The sequence below is a fragment of the Indicator indicator genome, chromosome 4 (assembly GCF_027791375.1).
Source record: "Indicator indicator isolate 239-I01 chromosome 4, UM_Iind_1.1, whole genome shotgun sequence".
NCBI classification, from domain to species: domain Eukaryota; kingdom Metazoa; phylum Chordata; class Aves; order Piciformes; family Indicatoridae; genus Indicator; species Indicator indicator.
In genome coordinates, this window is record NC_072013.1 from 22,661,437 (window position 1) to 22,680,502 (window position 19,066).

General features: G+C 43.9%; 1 protein-coding gene across 1 annotated transcript in view; it reads left to right on the forward strand.

The window, feature by feature from the left end:
• The window catches only part of EVL (Enah/Vasp-like), a 98,819-nt gene extending 84,474 nt beyond the window's left edge, over positions 1–14,345 (forward strand). Inside the window, exons 9-16 of the mRNA XM_054400663.1 lie at positions 269–384; positions 2,207–2,267; positions 8,587–8,653; positions 9,989–10,055; positions 10,160–10,222; positions 12,450–12,516; positions 12,892–12,949; positions 14,006–14,345. Of these exons, the coding sequence (XP_054256638.1) occupies positions 269–384; positions 2,207–2,267; positions 8,587–8,653; positions 9,989–10,055; positions 10,160–10,222; positions 12,450–12,516; positions 12,892–12,949; positions 14,006–14,043 (537 nt within the window). The 3' untranslated portion in view covers positions 14,044–14,345. The remainder of the gene's footprint in view (positions 1–268; positions 385–2,206; positions 2,268–8,586; positions 8,654–9,988; positions 10,056–10,159; positions 10,223–12,449; positions 12,517–12,891; positions 12,950–14,005) is intronic.
• The last annotated feature ends 4,721 nt before the right edge of the window (positions 14,346–19,066 follow it).

Below are 19,066 nucleotides of genomic sequence, written 5' to 3' on the forward strand. Positions count from 1 at the left end.
TCTGCTTAGGTGAGAGTTGTGTAGCCATAAACATAGTCATGAACAAACAACACTGTGGGCTTTTTTATCATTTGCCCTCATATTTGCCTCACCCAGACTGTTCCTAGTTTTAATAAGGTCTGTGTGTGTCTTCATCCCAAGGCAAAAACCCGTCTCTGGTTTTGAGCTGTGATTGTGATTGCTGTTCCTAATAATTAGGAGAACTAATCATTAAGGGTATGGTTGTAAGTGAAACTTCATTAATCCTGATGTTGATTTCTGTCTTAAGCCAGAAGATGGTTCAGGAGGGTCCAGCCCCAGTGGGGTCTCTAAGAGCGATGCCAATCGAACAAGTAGCGGAGGAGGTGGACTAATGGAAGAAATGAATAAATTACTGGCAAAAAGGTTTGTACTTAGACATCAAGTAAGCACTAACATGAGCCCTGCAGCAAACCATGGAACAAGGTTCTGTTAATTTTGGTTAGCAATGGGTATGTTTGGTGCTTCTGTGCAATTTGATAGGTCCTACGTAGGTGTTAATTGCCAGCATCGCTTGGCCTTTAATATGAAAGTGTAGGTGCTGCAGCAATGATTCCTGGCAGAGTTTAGCTGCTATATCAAATCCTGCAGTGTGGTAGCCTTCAAAGTGGGTGATAAATATATTCTCCAGGGTTTTGCCATTTTACCAGATCTATTTCAAATTTACTGTTTGGGAAGAGTAAACTATGAAAGGAACTTAGACAAATCATTCTTTATTGAGCTCCAAAGTACAGACATAAGTGGTGGTATAAAGGATATCTGTCTAAGTTTAGTGGCCCCCATAAGAACAGGACTGAAATACAAGCAGAATAATGAACGAGCCATTAACATTTCTAGACCAGTAAAGTTTGTTGCAGGATATAAATCTAACATTTGTTTCTTACCCTGGCAAATATTTCCCTTGCTCGGATTTGTAACCACTATAACTTTTTCTCCTTGGAAGAATCAAGTAAATATTAAAGAAAGGCCATAAAAGATATTACTGATTTAATAAAAGTATTAAGCAGTCGATTATCTGGAAATAATTCCCGTGGAGCACTGTGTCTAGCAAACACGTGCTTTTCTCATCACATTTTCCATCAAATTTGCATCAAATCCTCTGATTTGTTTATCCAGTGAGGCTTTTCTTTTGGCAGTGATATGAAAAAAAAAAAAAGGGAAAATCTTTTGACAAACTTGTGTCAGTGTTTTGAAACTCAGAAGCTTTTCTAAGTGCCACTTGCATTCTTCAATGATACAAAACTATCATCTTTGTTTACTCTTGTGTCCAGTTGCTTCAGTGGATGTGTTGCAGCTCTTAGCCATTTGCTTCTCAGAAAGTTTTTCCTCTCCTTGGGAAGCAGGACCAAGTGTGAGGGTCTCAGGCCCTCAGTCAACTTTTGTAGGTACCACCAACAGTGCCAGTCCTGACACTACAGGGATCAGGATCTCTGCTGCCTTTGAATTGGATTTGACATAGCAATAATTTCCTATCACTCACCAAAGGCACTTGAAAACCCAGGCTGGTGCACTTGTTTCCAGACTCCTGATCTCCAGCCACAGCTTTCCCACCCTGGAGGAAGCTGGGGTCTTGGCTGGGCAGAAATGGGGCCTGATCTTTCCAAGTGATGGTGGACCTGGGTTGGAGGTCTTTTCTGACTGTCTTCCCATGACTTGGCAGCACTACCACAGCCTGTTCCCTGGATGGGAACAGGGATGTGGGTATATAGAATGGGTGGCAAAATTTATGAAGCTGGCTGAGAAGAGTCATCACTGAAATACCCATCTGAACCACCTTAGGGGAGAGTTGGACTGGTCCTGAGAAACCCCTCTGAGTTGTTTCTCCTATGTAGAATGAAGAAGCCACCGTTTCCTAGAGAGCCCTAGAGAGAAGCTATCTCTTTCTTATGTGGTTTCATACCCAGGTGCACTTCCTTCCTCCCCTTTCACACCTTTCCTTATGCTCTTCACACTGCGTTCCCCTGGTGTTGCCTGATAGTGTTGCCCCTCTCGCTGAGTTGTATCGCTGAGATCTGGATTCCTCACCTCCATCAAAATCCTACACAACTGAACATATCCAGTCTTTGTTCCATTCCCTACAATGAACTAAGTAAATAATAATTCCCACCAGAGCTTGAATCAGCCTTCCTCCATGGAAGGTGTTTCTGGAGGACTGACTGTGTGTCCTATCTCATGTTCTTTTGCAAAGGAGGAAAGCAGCATCGCAGTCAGACAAGCCAGCTGACAAAAAGGAAGAGGAAAGCCAAAACGTAAGTGAAAAATTCCTCACTGTTGTGCTCTTGCAAATATATTGATGTGCTGCCTTGTGATCTAAAGACCTGTGCTCATTCTCTGTGGGTGGCAGGCAATGACAAGTAGTGCTGGTTCAGGAATAGATTTGCACATTCAATCAAAAGCTAAATATAGCTACTTCTACCTTTCCAGGAAACAGCACCCTGTAACTAAGAACTGCCACCTTATTCATAGGTGAGGTATAGTCCAAACCAGGTGGATAGGAACTTTCTCATGAGCTGATATGAGTATTGTAGCATGCAGTACATTCTTGCCCTTTAACAAGATGGCCTTTAAACAATATGTTTCGTATTTTGAATGTGTGGCTTCAGTTAAGCTGAACACCACCCATATAGTGTAACTTTGGATTGCCATCCTCCATGCAAAGCAAGAATTGTCTGTCTTCAGACCCCATAGTGCCCATAAAATGCCTTGGGGTGTTGAGGGGAGGGCAGTAAAGGGGAAAAGGTATATTAACCATTAGGCCGTTCAGAAGTTAAAATATGTGTTTGTTATACTTACACTGAAAGGAGACAGAGTTTGGACACCTTTTGGGAACTTTGATTAATTTCTGATTTAACTGTTCTATCTGTATGTTGTCCACAAAAGCAATTAAACAAGAGTTTTGATTTGACTCAGTCTTTGCACTGAACTTGATGCATCAATTTTGAGTTCACCACGCAGATTAAAACACTTTTTTACCTGATGAACTGGTAAGGCATCCAAGATGTTTAAGTGTCAGGATAGGCCAGGATTGATAGTGTTCCTTCCTGTACAGTGGCTTTCTGGGCTGCATTCCTGTTGCTAGCCAGTAGCCTTGTAAGGCTCAGTCATGACTGCAAGTTCATAAAGCATCGCATGTGCCTCCTATCACCTATACAGAGATATTGCATCCAAACACAAAGTAACTGCTGTTCAGTAGGTCTCACCTCAGTCCAAAAGGTCTGTAGCAAGAGTAGGAATAAGCACTTTGCACTTTTTAAGGAGAAAAGTAGTTATTTTTTGCATGTTCCTCAAGGGATGCTACAAGCATGGTGTTCCCCTATTGAACCTGCTATGGAACCATTGCTCTTAATCTTGCCCCAAAGCTGGTTTGAACTATATACTCAGAGATGAAAGGCACCATTTAACTTCTAACTATTCAGCCTTTGCTGTCTTTATGCCTCTTCTTGAAGATCTGCATTAGTTTATATCCCAAATCAAGCTTTTCAATAGCACCATATTATTTAAAAAGGTGGTTTAGAGAACATTGGTTTAGTGTCTTGAGAACAGTCTGTGTTGGAGATACCTTCTGCCAAACTGGCTGCAATTCTGTTTTACAATACACAGTTAATGCTTTGCCTGAGTGTGTTTTGAGGTCTGCTGAGCAATAGTGATATTACATATGTGGGTAAAATTGGTTTATAATCTGTCACACATAAATTCCAAAAAAAGCATTCAAATGTGTGATGCAGTGCTCAGTCTTCTACTTAGGAGTAGTATTGATTGATGAGTATTGATTCTGTTAGTACTTGGGCTGCTCTCACTGATACCAGTGGCTGTCCTGGGCTGGGGGGGTAAAAAAAACAAAAAAAAAAAAAGAGGTGAGATCTGACCTACTGTTCCTTCAGATAGCTCAGTTTCCATGTCAAGAATCAAGAAGGTTGGAAGAGACCTCAAAGATCATCGAGTCAAACCTGTCACCCTAAACCTTATGACTATCTAAACCATGGCACCAAGTGCCACGTCCAATCCCCTCTTGAACACCTCCAGGGATGGTGACTCCACCACCTCCCTGGGCAGCCCATTCCAATGGCCAACCACTCTCTCTGTGAAGAACTTTCTCCTCACCTCCAGCCTAAACCTCCCCTGGCGCAGCTTGAGACTGTGTCCTCTTGTTCTGGTGCTGGTTGCCTGGGAGAAGAGACCAACCCCCTCCTGGCTACAACCTCCCTACAGGTAGTTGTAGACAGCAATGAGGTCTCCCCTGAGCCTCCTCTTCTCCAGGCTAAACAGTCCCAGCTCCCTCAGCCTCTCCTCATAGGGCTTGTGCTCAAGGCCTCTCACCAGCCTCGTTGCCCTTCTCTGGACATGCTCCAGCAATTCAACATCTTTCCTAAACTGAGGGGCCCAGAACTGGACACAGTCCTCAAGGTGTGGCCTAACTAGTGCTGTGTACAGGGGTACAATGACCTCCCTGCTCCTGCTGGCCACACTATGCCTGATGCAGGCCAGGATGCCATTGGCTCTCTTGGCCACCTGGGCACACTGCTGGCTCATGTTCAGGCACCTGTCAACCAGTACCCCCAGGTCCCTTTCCACCTGGCTGCTCTCCAGCCACTCTGACCCCAGCCTGTAGCTCTGCATGGGGTTGTTGTGGCCAAAGTGCAGCACCCGGCACTTGGACTTGTTGAATGCCATCCTGTTGGACTCTGCCCATCTGTCCAACCTGTCAAGGTCCCTCTGCAGAGCCCTTCTACCTTCTAACAGATCAACATCTGCTCCCAGCTTGGTGTCATCTGCAAATTTACTGATGATTGACTCAATCCCCTCATCCAGATCATCAATAAAGATATTGAACAGGATGGGGCCCAGCACTGATCCCCGGGGGACACCACTAGTGACAGGCTGCCAGCTGGATGTGGCACCATTCACCACCACTCTCTGGGCTCGGCCCTCCAGCCAGTTCCTAACCCAGTGCAGAGTGCTGCTGTCCAAGCCACAGGCTGACAGCTTGGCCAGGAGTTTGCTGTGGGGGACAGTGTCAAAGGCCTTGCTGAAGTCCAGGTAGACTACATCCACAGCCTTTCCTACGTCCACCAGGCTGGTCACCTGATCATAGAAGGAGATCAGGTTGGTGAGGCAGGACCTGCCCTTCCTAAATCCATGTTGGCTGGGCCTGATTCCTTGGCCATCCTTCAGGTGCGCTGTGATTGCCCCCAAGACAATCTGCTCCATGATTTTCCCTGGCACTGAGGTCAGGCTGACAGGCCTGTAGTTCCCAGGTTCTTCTGTCCGTCCCTTCTTGTGGATGGGTGTCACATTGGCCACTTTCCAGTCTTCTGGGACCTCTCCAGTGAGCCAGGACTGGTGGAAAATGATGGAGAGAGGCTTGGCCAGCTCATCTGCCAGCTCTTTCAGCACCCTAGGATGAATCCCATCAGGTCCCATGGACTTGTGAATATCCAAGTGACTCAACAAGTCTTGAACTAATTCCACATGGATTTCAGGAGTACAACACTGCTCCTTGACCCCATCGACCAGCTCAGGAGGCCAGTTATCCTGAAGTCCTCCTGCCTTACTGTTGAAAATGGAGGCAAAGAAGGTATTTAGAATCTCAGCCTTCTCCTCATCCTTAGTTACAATGTTACCCTCCACGTCCAGTAAAGAGTGGAGGCTCCTCTTGCCCCTCTTTTTAGCATTAATATATTTATAAAAATGCTTTTTGTTATCCTTCACGGAAGCAGCCAGTTTAATTTCTAACTGTGCTTTTGCCTCTCTAATTTTTCTTCTACATGATCTAGCAACATCCTTAAACATATCACTAGTTGCCTCCCCCCCTTTCCAAAGGCGATAAACCCTCTTTTTTTCCCTTAAATCCTTCAGGAGCTGCTTGCTCATCCAGGCCAGTCGTCTTCCCCGCCGGCTCGTCTTACGGCATGTGGGAACTGCCAGTTCCTGTGCCTTTAGGAGCTCCTGTTTGAAGTAGGTCCAACCATCCTGGACCTCTTTGTTCTTAAGGGCTGTTACCCAGGGAACTTTCCAAATAAGTTGCCTGAACAACCTGAAGTTTGCCCTCCGAAAGTCCAAAGTGAGGGTTCTGTTACTGCTCCTCCCTATCTCCCTGCATATTGAAAACTCCACTATCTCATGGTCGCTGCACCCTAGACAGCCTCCAACCATCACATCTCCCACCAGCCCTTCTCTATTTGAGAACAGCAGATCAAGCAGAGCCTTACCCCTGGTAGGTTCACCTAAGAGCTGCATCAGGAAGCTGTCATCCATACACTCTAGGAACCTTCTGGACTGTCTCCTCTCTGCTGAATTAAGTTCCCAGCAGATGTCTGGTAGGTTAAAGTCCCCCACAAGGACAAGGTCTGATGATCTTGAGACAGCTTCCAGCTGCTTATAGAATATCTCATCGGCCTCCTTGTCCTGGTTGGGTGGTCTATAACAGACTCCAACCAGGATGTCAGTTTTGTGTGGCCTCCCTCTGATTTTAACCCATAAGCATTCAATCCTTTCATCTGCAACCTCAAGTTCTGAGGCATCAAAGGATTCCCTAATATACAGGACCACCCCTCCTCCTCTTCTCCCTTGCCTGTCTCTCCTAAAGAGCTTATAACCCTCCAGTGCAGTACTCCAATTGTGAGAATTGTCCCACCGTGCTTCTGTGATGGCAACTACATCATAGTTCTCCTGGTGAACCAAGAGTTCCAGTTCCTCTTGTTTGTTGCCCATACTGCGTGCATTGGTGTACATGCACTTCAGCTGGGCTGCTGATTTCACCAGTTTGTGTGGTCCTCCCTCCTCTCCAGGGAGACTGGTTTCCACACCCACCCCCTTCAGACCTAGTTTAAAGCCCTCCCAATGAGTCCTGCCAAGCCCAGTGCCAGCACCCTCTTACCCTTTCTAGATAAATTCAACCCATCTTGGTCCAGCAGGTTAGGTGCAGTAAGAGTTGCCCCGTGATCAGAGAAGCCAAAATTCCGCTGCTGGCACCATGTCCTAAGCCAACTGTTGATGGTGTGGGTTTTCCTGTTCCTCTCAGTGTACACCACTGCTGCTGAGGGAACTGAGCAGAACACCACTTGAGCTCCTGCCCCGTCAATTGATTTCCCAAGGGCCTTAATTTCCTTTTTAATCTTCCTGGTGCTGCTCTTTTCAATTTCTTCACTTCCAGCCTGGATTACCAGCAATGGGTAATAGCCAGAGGGCTGGATTAGTTTAGGTAATCTTTGGGTGATGTCCCTCACCCGGGCCCCAGGTAGGCAGCACACCTCCCTATGGGATGGGTCGGGACGACATATGGGTCCCTCTGTTCCCCTCAAGAGAGTCTCCAATAACTACAGCCTTTCTCTTTTTCTTTGTAGCACTGGTCCTTAAGGTTTGGGAGGGCTGCTTCATCTTTGGCATCTCCTTGATTGGTTCCTCTGCACTACTCTCATCCACATTGCCCTCAGCCTGCAGAGTCTCGTAGTTATTGCTCAAGGGCAGCGGGGGAGGGGAAGAGGGTCAGGGTGCATTCCCTTTGCTTCCTCTGACAGGGACCTGTATCCATCCTCCACTGCTCCCCTCAACTGGAGAGGGTTGCAAAGCTTGTTCCCACACATCCAACTCCCTTTCACATTCTTGTATGGTCCTGAGCCTTGCTACTTCCGCTTTCAGCTCAGCCATTTCATCCTTCAGCTCAGCTACCAAATTTAAGAGACAATTCACCTGGTCACACCTGACACAGGTGTCTCCTTCAGCCTCCACACCAAGTGCCAGGCTCGAACACTCACTGCAGCTAGAAGCCTGAACACCAGCATGCTTGTAGAGAGACTCAGTCTGGGAACCTACTGCATGTTTAACACCCTTTGTCCGAGTTGTTACCATGGTAGGTACCTTCAGGCAAGAGATCTTAAGATCGGAGATTTTATTGAGAGTTGTTTTTTTTTCTTTTTTTCCCTCGTATCCTGTCAGCTGACCTGGCACGTGCAAGCAGGCAAGGAGCCTATAGCTCACCAGCCAAAATGGCGTCGCGCCCTCAGCCCCACCGGGTTTTAAAAATTCCCGCGGCTGACGTCACAATCCCAAGCAGGGACGCGAGAGGACGACCGCTGGTTGTCGCTCTCTGCCACGGGTCCTTCCGACCCGCAAACCCTGAAAAGAAACGAAAAGAGAGAGAACCCAAAGCAGGCACAGCGGACCCGGTGTCGATCCCGATCAGCTCACCAGCCAAAATGGTGACACAGACTTTCTAAATTTGGGAAATGGAAGGTTTGTATTCAGATACAAGCAGCCAGCTCTTCAGAATGGTAATTCAGGCTGTTTGATTGAATGTGGTTTTGAGATGAGAGTGATTCAGTGGAATCATGAAAACATAGCAATATTTAGAAGGGGAAAAAAAAGGAAACATATATTTTGCCATGCTAAAGAGAGAGAAGGGTTGAAGCTTAAATGGACTTGAGCCCATACTTTGGCAGGATTGTTTTCTGGATGTGCTTGAAGGAAACTTGCTTTTGTACCACCTGTGCTACAGCTGGTCTTCAGGGTAGAAGAGGATTCTGCACTTCATCTCCTAAATTCAGTAATGTCCTGGTTTTCTCTTTGTAGGATGATGCTAGCACCTCTCCTTCACCCAGTACACGAGGTCCTGCCCAGCAGCAGCAAAATTCGTCAGGTATTAAATACAACTGATAGTGCTGTAGTAGTCTTCTTAATTTAATCTTCTCTGCCACCTCCTGACTCTGGGTTCATCATCCTGCTTCTAAGTGCAGCAGCAGTAACTAAAAGAAAAATTCCCAAATATCTATTGTTTTAAAAACTGTACTCAGCAAGAAATTATGATTTTATATGCTTCACAGCACAAGAAAATGATAATACAGCCAGTTTAGTTAATGAGGTCTAGTCATGTAGCTAAGGATCTGTCTCTTCAACATTTTGCACCCAAATCAAAGAGCAAAAAGCTGTATTATTTTACTTTTGGTAGTGTAGCTGTCCTGATTTATACAGTTAAGGTTTGAGCCTCAAACTGTTATCCTTCCTTAATCTAGTAGTAAGCCTGATACTGAGAGTTACTGGGTGAAATTAAGGAGCCACCAAAATCTGGTTTTCCTATGATGAACTGAAGTAACTGAGTAGATAAGCTGCAAGAAAATGAGATTCATCCTTGCATCAGCCTTGGCTTTCATAAATGCTAAAAATCTCTCCCAAGGGAATGAGTATTTAACCATTCCAGCTTCCTTTTGGAACAAAGCCATGATTTGCATGCTTTGCAAGGGAAGAGGAACAAGCCATGAGAAAGATGTATGTAAATGAGGAACACAATCTAGAGATTTCCTGGGAGTGCCCATAATTCTTTTAAAGAGCTTTTTAGAACCTCACAGAGAGCAAATCCTTGGGTGTTAGTGTTATTCAAGTCTCTGAAACAGTTCTGTTTATTTTAGACTGTTAACATAGTGGGAGACTGGGAGGGACAGTAAGCGTTTTCAGTAGCAGGAGATATGTAGTGCAGCTTTTACGATGTTCTGCAAGTTAGAAGTGAGGGCACAATATTCAATAAATTCTCTGTGGAGATTCACATGGTGAGGATCTCACTGGCTGATTTTTAGATATATCCACATTCTCTGCAAACTATGCAGACAAAAACTCTTCAGATTTTTTAACTTAAAATATAAAGAAATGTTGTACTGAATTAAACAAGACTTGTAGCAAGAAGACCTTATTTTGTATTAGAAGCGATTTATGCTTTTCCTCCTAGTGTTCCATTTCCATGTCTTTTTAGCGTTGTTTAACTACCCAGTCCCTAATTAGAGGAATCATTAAGCAGATTTTTCCAGTGATTTCTTCTATAATATAGACAACTACACTCATTCAGGAATCCTGTTTTCCTGGATCCTTCTTAGTTACTCATCCTCAGTGAATGAAAGCAGCTGTATAAGACAATGAACTTCAGCATGTTTTTATTGTTAGAGAAAAACCAATAAACTGTAACTTTTTCATTTTTGTTTTTCAGACTCTGGGAAGAAGCCATGGGAAAGGAGCAATTCTGTTGAAAAGCCTGTATCTTCATTACTTTCTAGGTGAGCTGAACAGGATGTCCCTGAGGCTGACTAGCAGTCGGGATGGTCATGCTGTCCCCATGCCACCTGCACAACTCATGTCTTGTTTCATTCCATTGCTGTAGAAATCCATCAGTGGTGAAGAGCTGTGACGCTAAGAGCCCCACACAATCCCACGTGTCTTCTAGGTACTGGCTAACAGCCTGGCTTCTTAACTGTCTTGGCTTGTCCTTTGGTTAATCCCATTATTCAGCACTAATGTTCATCTTCTGTCACAACTTTTACTCATTCTCTTACAATTTGGTTTGTCAGTCATGGCACAAAGTGTGAAGGTACAGTGTGTCATGTCAAAGGCTCGCTCCATGGAAACATCCCCCTGCTCAGGTGGGAGCGTGCTCACAGATGTTAGTTGTACTTATGCAAGTGCTTGAAACCTCTGTGCTCTTGAATCAGAGGCACAGGCTTGGCAGTGTGCTGTGCCATGTGGAAGGCGGATTTTACAGAATCTTTTTACAGCAGGTTCAGGAAGAACCTGCCATTAGGAGAATTTTTCATGGTCCAGCTTCTGCAGAAATTCAAAAGCAAAGGCAGAATTTATCTGAATAGCCTGAAACTGGGAGGAGGGAATTTATTCTTCCATCCATGCAAAAGCAGCAGGTGGATGAGAAAGGAGAGCAAACCTTGGTGTGGTAAGTTAATAACATCAAGCTGTAAAAAAAAAAAAAAAGCACAGACACAGTCAGGGCATTCAGAAATACGGGGTGCAAAAACTGGCAGGTATCAAAAAGCAAGAAGCCTCAAGTAGAACTCCAGAAGTTCAGTTGGTCAGAACAGCTAGGCTGCAATATCACCACCCAATTTCTTATCCCCAGAGACTGAGATAAAGTTTGATGTTGGACAGCTAAAGACTTCCATTGCTGGTGCAGGACCATCCAGTATTACTGCAGTATTGAACACCAAAATAGATGGATAAGATGAATAAGGAGCTAGAACACAGGCTTACGCATTTAGCCTTCACTGCAAAGAAATGTGCCTTGTTTTACAGTGTTCCCTATACAACAGTGCAGAGCCTGCAGAGAGGAAGCTGCCAGTGGCAACTATATGCACTTCTTGATCCTGTGTTACAAAGATGATGGCACAGGCCCTGCCCAAACACGCAGAGGGGATGCACCATTGTTACTAGAGCAAAATATAGTCTCTCCAGCTCTCCTAAAACTAATGGGACATGTTGGTTCTAGGAAATGTGCATGAATTTCCAAATAGATATAGAAAGAGCTTATTCCGGGGAATGGGAATGAAATGTGGGCTATTTCAAGCAGCCATCAAATTTTCACCAGCTATCTTCCATCCTGGGAGAAGAAGGAATTCTGTAGTAAAAAAAATGCTTTCTTAGTTTAACACCTGGAGTAGTCCTCAGTCTTTGCTTGCTCAGATGACTTCAATGGGGGAAGTCGGGGCAGGTTTCAAAAGGTTTCAGCAGTGACCTGTTTCCATTCCTGTTCAGTTTGATGGCATTTGTATCTGTCTTAATTCCCATTTCAGCTGTGAGATGGTATGAGACGTTAGAATTTTCCCAAGAAAGGGTCAAGACCAAGCATACCCTCAGGACTGGCAGAATCTCTGCCCCAGTTTGTACCCAGAGATGATAGGAAAGTTATTTGAAGCCATTTCTACAAATTGTATAGCATGGTTAATTTTTTAAAATGGTTTAGAGTTACTGATTAAAAGAGAAAAATCAAGCAGCTTCTGCTGTCTTTATGCATTTTATCAGCTGTCTTCAGAGTTCAGCCCACTGACTAATGCCATCCTGGAAGAATAACAACCTTACGTGTACTAGCCAATAAGGCCAGATTAGTTTTGTTCCTCAGCCAAGAAAAAGTGCTAACAACCTCTGCTTGACTCAGGCCTTCCAAGCAAAGGATTGCAGGGTTATTATTTTCCATATAATATTTTTATAACCTGTATTCTAGTATCACTTTAGCACCCAATTGAAGTCTGGATGGCCAAGACAGGGTTGTTGTACAGAAAGCAGCCTATGAGAGAGAACCAAATATTGCAAATTGGAAATGCTGTAATAAAATACATTTTAAAACAGGCTTTATCCCCTGAAGACATCTCAGCATTTTCTAGTCTGAAATCACACCAAAAAAAAAAAAAGTAAATTACATTTCAGCTCAGTCTTTGTACTCCCATCAGTATGTCTGCAGTAGGAGAAGTCTTTTGAGGGTCAGGCTGTGCAAGCAGGACAAGTGCTGCTCTGTGGCTGCCCAACACGCCTGAGCAGCACAAGAGGGAGCTCAAACATGGGTGCTCCTGCTCTGGGGTGGATTTCGTACATACCATCAGGTGGGTGTAGCTTTGCGTTCATTGCAAGGAACTGACTGGCTTTTCTGTCCTCTTCTCCCATTTCTCAAGGATGAAGCCAGTGAGCAGCAGCAATGATGTGGCTATGGATGCCTTAGATTTTGATCGAATGAAACAGGTGAGTGAAGAGGTCTTTCACCCTTAAGAGATTGGACAAACTACCCATTTTCCCCCATGCATGCGCTGTACAAGCGAAACAGCTGTTCAGTCCTTTGATTTCCTCTATAACTAGGTGTTAGAGAGGGCTAGCTAGTGAGCAGAAAGAGAGCACAGTCTCAATGCTACTTTATCAAGATGTCTGTAGAGAAATATGCAAAGAAATATGTCAGCATCTTCTGCATCCTTGGCCTGGGAATGCAGATGTAGCTGTTAGTAGTACTAGGTTCTGATTGTCAGCAGAGGTGGGGAACAAGCACAGCCATGTTAAACTTGCATTTTTTTCCACCAGTTAGAAGGAAATTCTGAGCAGCTGACTTGTGTTTTGTCTCATCAGGAAATATTGGAGGAAGTTGTAAGAGAGTTACACAAAGTGAAAGAGGAGATAATTGATGGTAAGAAAGAGAAAAATTATTATTTTTCTCATCTTTATGACTAATTTCCCATAGATAAGATGACAGGAACTGCAGAGAGTTTCCCTGGTGTTTTCAGACTTCTCTGAGCAGCTCTGATTTATATACATATTTGATGAACAAGTATCTATCTTATTTGAGCTCTGATCATGACATTGTGTTTACATTATTTTTGTGCTGTTGACAAGCATTTTCACCCCCAACCTGTGGGAAATTCACTGGCTGGTGTTTCTCACAGGTGAGAAACAGGGTGAGAAAGGACTTGCCCATAGCCCATGGTGTGTCAATTTATCACTATCAGGGAGTGTGAAATCACCTGTAATTAGCTGGTCACACAGGTCCAAGGATGAGGAGGTGACAAACCTACCAGATCAAAAATGCTTCCTGAGCATCTTCTGTAGGCTTCCAGTGCTTGAAGAGCTATTGCAGACATTTCTTCAATTACAGCTTCCCAAATAGCCACATAATAGCCATACTTAATTGAAAGGGACAACATACAGTGGTACATGTATCAGTACTCTTTATAAAATTGCTCTGCAAGATATGAGGAAATGTGTTTTTCAGGGCCATTATTGAAATGCACAGCCAAATATCTGTTTGAAGCACACATTAGGGCATAGGAAGATGCATGTCTACACTCTGCACTCCCATCAAGATTCACAGAGAAAGGGAAAAACAGAGACCGTAAACCAGCTAAAATCCATTCCCAGCCCCCTTGCCCTAGACCTGTGCACTCAAAAAACTTAGGGCAGCTTGCAGTTGAGGAGACTCTTGCCTATATGCTACTGTCCCAGCAGCTTGGCCCTCCAATCCTCCCTAGTTCATTCCAGTGCAAAATAAGGCATTCACATAAACCAGATACTGCTGCTTCAGCCAGTACTGCAGTTTGCAAACAAACAGCTGACTGCTTTCCCTTACTCATCCTTTTCCCCTCCACTCATCTTTTACCAGCGTGTACTTTCTGCAACCTCCGCGCTTAGCGTTTTCCATTACACTGGATGTAACATTATGCATTAACTTTTTGGTTTGGTTTTCTAGCCATACGGCAGGAGTTGAGTAGAATCAGTACAACATAATGATTGCAAAGCATTTGGACGGTACAAAGAATGCTAGGAAGATCGGATCAGTTCTAAGTGTACCAAGGTCATGCAAGATGGTGAGAGAGGACACCGGCACTGTCTTTGTTCTTATACCCTTTTTATTAGCAGACTCAGCACACTTTGAAGCTTGCTGCTGCCTTGAATTTGCTTCATTTTAAAAGTCTTAATCTAAAGAATATTAAATTTTAAAATTCTGGATTTTTTAGATTTCATCTGACACTGCACATTGGATTTGTCAGCCTTTTTGTATTTTGTATTTGCTTATTTAAATGTATTACCTTTCTTTTTAGTAGTAGATAAGAACACATGTGAACCATTTGCTTTTGATAGATGACTTCAAAGTAATTTACTAGTAGTCTGCAATGTAAATGAAGATCCTTTGCCAACAGAAATGTATTGTGGCATCACCAGAAGAAACAGAGACATGTTAGTTGTCAGCCAACAAGTTCTTTGTCTCAAAGTTATCACAATATAAAAAATGGTACGTCAGTGCATCACAGTATCTGTGTTCATATTGGTAATAAACTGTTTATTGTCCACATGGCCCTGCCTTCCTTTGTTTTGTTCCTTCCCTAAGCTCCTGCACTTTTGTGTCATTTCAGTTGATGACAAGAAGGTGACTGAGACTCACTGTGGGGTGATACCTCTGCCTGGCCAGCACTGCAGAGCATGAGAGAGCCTGAGCATGTTACAGCTGGTAGAGTGGCAGCAACCCTGCCTTCTTTTACAGGAAGATGTGGCTTTTGCCTGCCTGGCCCTCCAGGTATCACCTGCCAAGCAGGTTGCAGCAACCTCAGCAACTTCTTGCCAGTGAAGGGCAGTGGTTTATGGCTCTTCTCAGGCCACCACTAACTGTTCCACTGCAAAAACTTACACTTACAAGGGCTTCTAGGAAATAAAAGGGAGGCATTTATGGAGAGCAAGGCTACTGAAAGCATTAGGAGGATGCAAACTGAAATCATTGGCACAACACTGCTGACCTAGAGGTTTGAGGGAAATCATTTCTTATTATCTCATATCTTATTTGTCAGTGTTGTGCAGGTGAAATCAAAAGTATGACTAGAAGACACAGCATACACCCAGTCATATCTTTCAAGTCATACTTTTTTTTTTTTAGAGCCATTCTTTCCACCAGTACCATCTTGGTTATTTCTGCTTGACTTAGTTTGGCACAAGCTTTACATGGCAGTAGTCTTGATACCATCTTCTTGTTAAATTTGCACAAAAAGCAAGAGATTGGAGTCCAGCTATTGAAATCTCATATATTTTCCAAGTCCCATACTTTGGCTTCAGGCCTTCCTGAAAATTTTGTTTTAAAAGCCAGGCCCCAGATATGGTTTTAGGATCAGAGCCTAATGTAGCAGCCCAATGGAGTCTGTGGTTGTTCTGTCACTCACATCCCCCAGACTCCATGGAGCACAGCAGCAGGCAGGACTAACTGCCTGCCAGCAACAGGAGACCCAGGACAGAAGGTGGGGTGTGCCTTGCAGTTAGTCGCAAAACGTTACCTGCTTTCACTTGGAGGGCATGACAGTTGTCCTTCTGCACTTTTCAACCCCATCTGCCTTTTAGAAGAGTCCTTTTTACAGTGTAGTTATACTGTAGATTAAATACTGGAGAAAGAGGAGAAATTTGAGTTTAATCCAACAGTGAGCTCCAGACCGAGCCTGCTGTCTGTTAGCTGTTTAATACCAGCAGAAGGTGAGAGGTTAAACAGCAGGGCAAGATTTCACATAGAAACTAAAGCAGGCAGGCACTGATGTGCATCATGAGACAACAACCCCAGTACCACAAGGAGGAGTTTTTCCAGTAGGAATAACACAGACAAGCATAAGTACCAGATAAGATTTTTGCAACAGAATGTTATAACCTTACACAGTAGCTGATCCATTTCTTAATTGTAAATCTATTTAATGGCATACCTGACAATGGCAAATACTTCTGCACCTCAGGTGACCACAACTGGTCAATGCAACTCTCCCATAAGTTTGATTAAGTCTCAGGAAATTGGGGCCCAGCCTGGGTTCTGTTTTCCTTTGGACTGTGGCATTATGCCTAAGGTCAGTAACAACTGCATAGTAATTGGGGCTGAGTGCACAGCCCCTCTGTTAACATCAGCCACTTGCTGTAAATGAGCTTTTCTTATTTTCTTCTACCTTTGCAGGCCTCATATAATTAAGACATAACCTGAAGTTTGCACAGGGACACTTAATAGCCTTGGAGCAAAGTGCAGGGGGTTGGCAGGGTAAGCTTGGCTGATAGGGGCAGGGGAGCAGTTCTAGCATGACTAATGCTTTGCTAGTTCTCAGCTTACAGCTCCAGCAACAGGGATGCTCAAGGTGGCTTATTTGTAGTAGTAGCACTGGAGGATTTATTTCGTCCTCACAGGCACTGATGCAGTCCACCTGCTGCCTCTGTAGAGAAGAGTGTCTCTTCATCCTGGGCTTGTTGAGCTGCTGCAACAGGGAAGGCCACAAGCATTTTACATAACAGAAATTAAACAGGGCATTAACCTCCACTCCACTATTTCATACAGCTATTTGTTCCTCCTTTCTTCTCTTGACAGAGCATTAATGTGGCCACAGAATGAAGGAGATGTGAATTAATTTCAAAGCTAAGAGAATAAAACTGTAGCCCTCTTAATGTACTTTACCTAGAGCCATATGTCCTGGTGTTTATGGAAAAAAAAACCCAGCACCCTTCTGCCAACCTTACCAGTAGTAGCAAGGACAAGTCCCCATGGAAAAGGCCAAATCAGAGTCTTCTGCAGCAGCATCCACACACACTGAAACTCAGCTTGCACCGTATACCTGCAGGCCGTATGTTTCCAGCCACTTCAAATTCCTGCTGAGATGGAGAATGTAGAGCAGGAAGGCTGTAGGGCTGCCTGGGCAAAGCCATGTGGGACCATGATGGAAAAACTGATGGAACAACTGATGGAACACAGGATGAGAACCAGTTCCCCTCTGTGTCCATCTAGGCTGGTAATCCATAGACCACATAGGTGACTGCATCTTGGAACAACTCTGTAAGGGAATGAAACAAGGTCATTCTCCACAGAGAAGGACAATGGTTGTATTGAGGAAGACAGCATAATCTTTATTACGGTTTTTCTATTAACTTGCTAACTTGGCCTAGAGAGTGGAGGAACACCTGGCCAAGGACACAGGGAGCTGAATACATGATCATGGAGTACTAGCAGCATTGAAGTAAATTAATGAAAGAAATGAAGCTTCCTGACATGAGCACTGACACAAAAGTTAATGGAGGTCCAACACCAAAGCTTCCTGCTTTGGGAGAAAGGAGACTTGAATAATTCAACCAACCAACCTGAAGTCTGAAGTGTCAGAAGAAGCCCCATTCTTCCTCTTCTTTTCCAGAAGCACCAAAACAGTATCTGAATGCGCTGGTATTCAGCCCCTGCAGCACAAAGGATCTGGCACTGCTGAGCAGACCTGAGCATTTACCCACCTGCCAAAATCAGATGGGTGAGAAAAATGCAGGCCAGGAGATGGAGGAGAAAGAATCCAAACTGCAGCAAGCTAGCACAGCTGCCTGGTGGCCCAGGCTAGCAATCAGACAGAATAAATCATTGAATCCAGGGCTGCAGGAGGAAGGAAAAAAACTGTTTATTGAGGAAATCTGGCTTCCCAGGTATAATAACATTCTTTGAGGGACCAATGAGAATTCACAATAATCCTTTTCTTTTTACAGACATGGATTTCCAGAAGAAAACAAAAAATTCGAAGTGAAAGGGTCAGAGTATAAGAGGACCTTTATAAATCTCTCTTTTAACCATTTAGTAAGGACAGAAAGAAGTCGTTATCTTTCCAGAGTGGAGGGAATTTATTAGATGGCATTTGACCTCCTGACTCCCAAGATGTTGTTACGCTTGGAAAAAGGCTTTTGATGATATGGAATTACTGAAGTTAGGCAGAAGTTTATAGTTGAAGAGGACAAGCAGAAAGATTTAGCTATTCCAGTGGGTAAACACAGAGGATGAAGGTTAATTTCAATAGCACAAAGACACACAGGGAGAGAAACAACCCCCAAGCTCCATGTTCCAGGTATGTGACAACTTTTATATAGTTGGAATGCCACATGCTGATAGAGAAAAAAATTTCACAATTATTCTGAAAGTGGTTAGGAACAAATATCATAATGTCTCAGTGTCTTCTCTCTCTTATACCCCTTTCAGCACAGAGGAGTTAGGAGTATATGTCAGTGAAGACCAAGAAAGGTGAATCACAGCAATTTAAACTAGAGCCTTGCCATTCCTAAAAGGTCTTACAGTGGGGAAGAGGATGAAAACCATGAAGTTATGGATACTGTTGAAAAGCTGAGAAAACACCACCCAGTTCCTCCAGGGGCACACCCATGCTGCTGATAGGCAGCAAGCAGAAGAGTAAAGGAAAGGTTTCTCTATGCCACAGTTCAGCTCTTCCAGTTAGCCACACTATTAGATCCTAAGAATAAAAATATATTTAGAAAAGGTTTAGACAAAGCCCTGGAATAAATGTCAAACAGTAGCTAATAAAATAATTGTACAAATGTACAAAAATACACATATATCGGCAGTGCATATACAAAAATCTCTGCTATCAGCAATTACCAGAAGAGATTAGATTAGACAAAACATTCAGCTAAAGGCACTTGTGTTCTCCAGAAAGTATCATTTGCTACTGTGTGCCAGTCCTCCCTTCTTCACAGTCCTGTACACACAGAGCATCTACATCTATCCTGGTATGAAGAGACACCAATCCTGAGCTACACACACACGTGCACACACCAAACATAATGCACCAAATATTCTCGATTGCAGATCAGGCCAAAACCCAGACTTAGGCACACATGGCCCAGGAAGCTAATTCTAATCCTAGAACAAAGGTTCACATAATCATAGCTCACTCTAATCTAGTTTCTCAGGGTTACATGCACAAATATCCTTTACTGAAAAGTATCAGTAGTCTAAAATAGTGCATCCAATAGTGCTTCATTT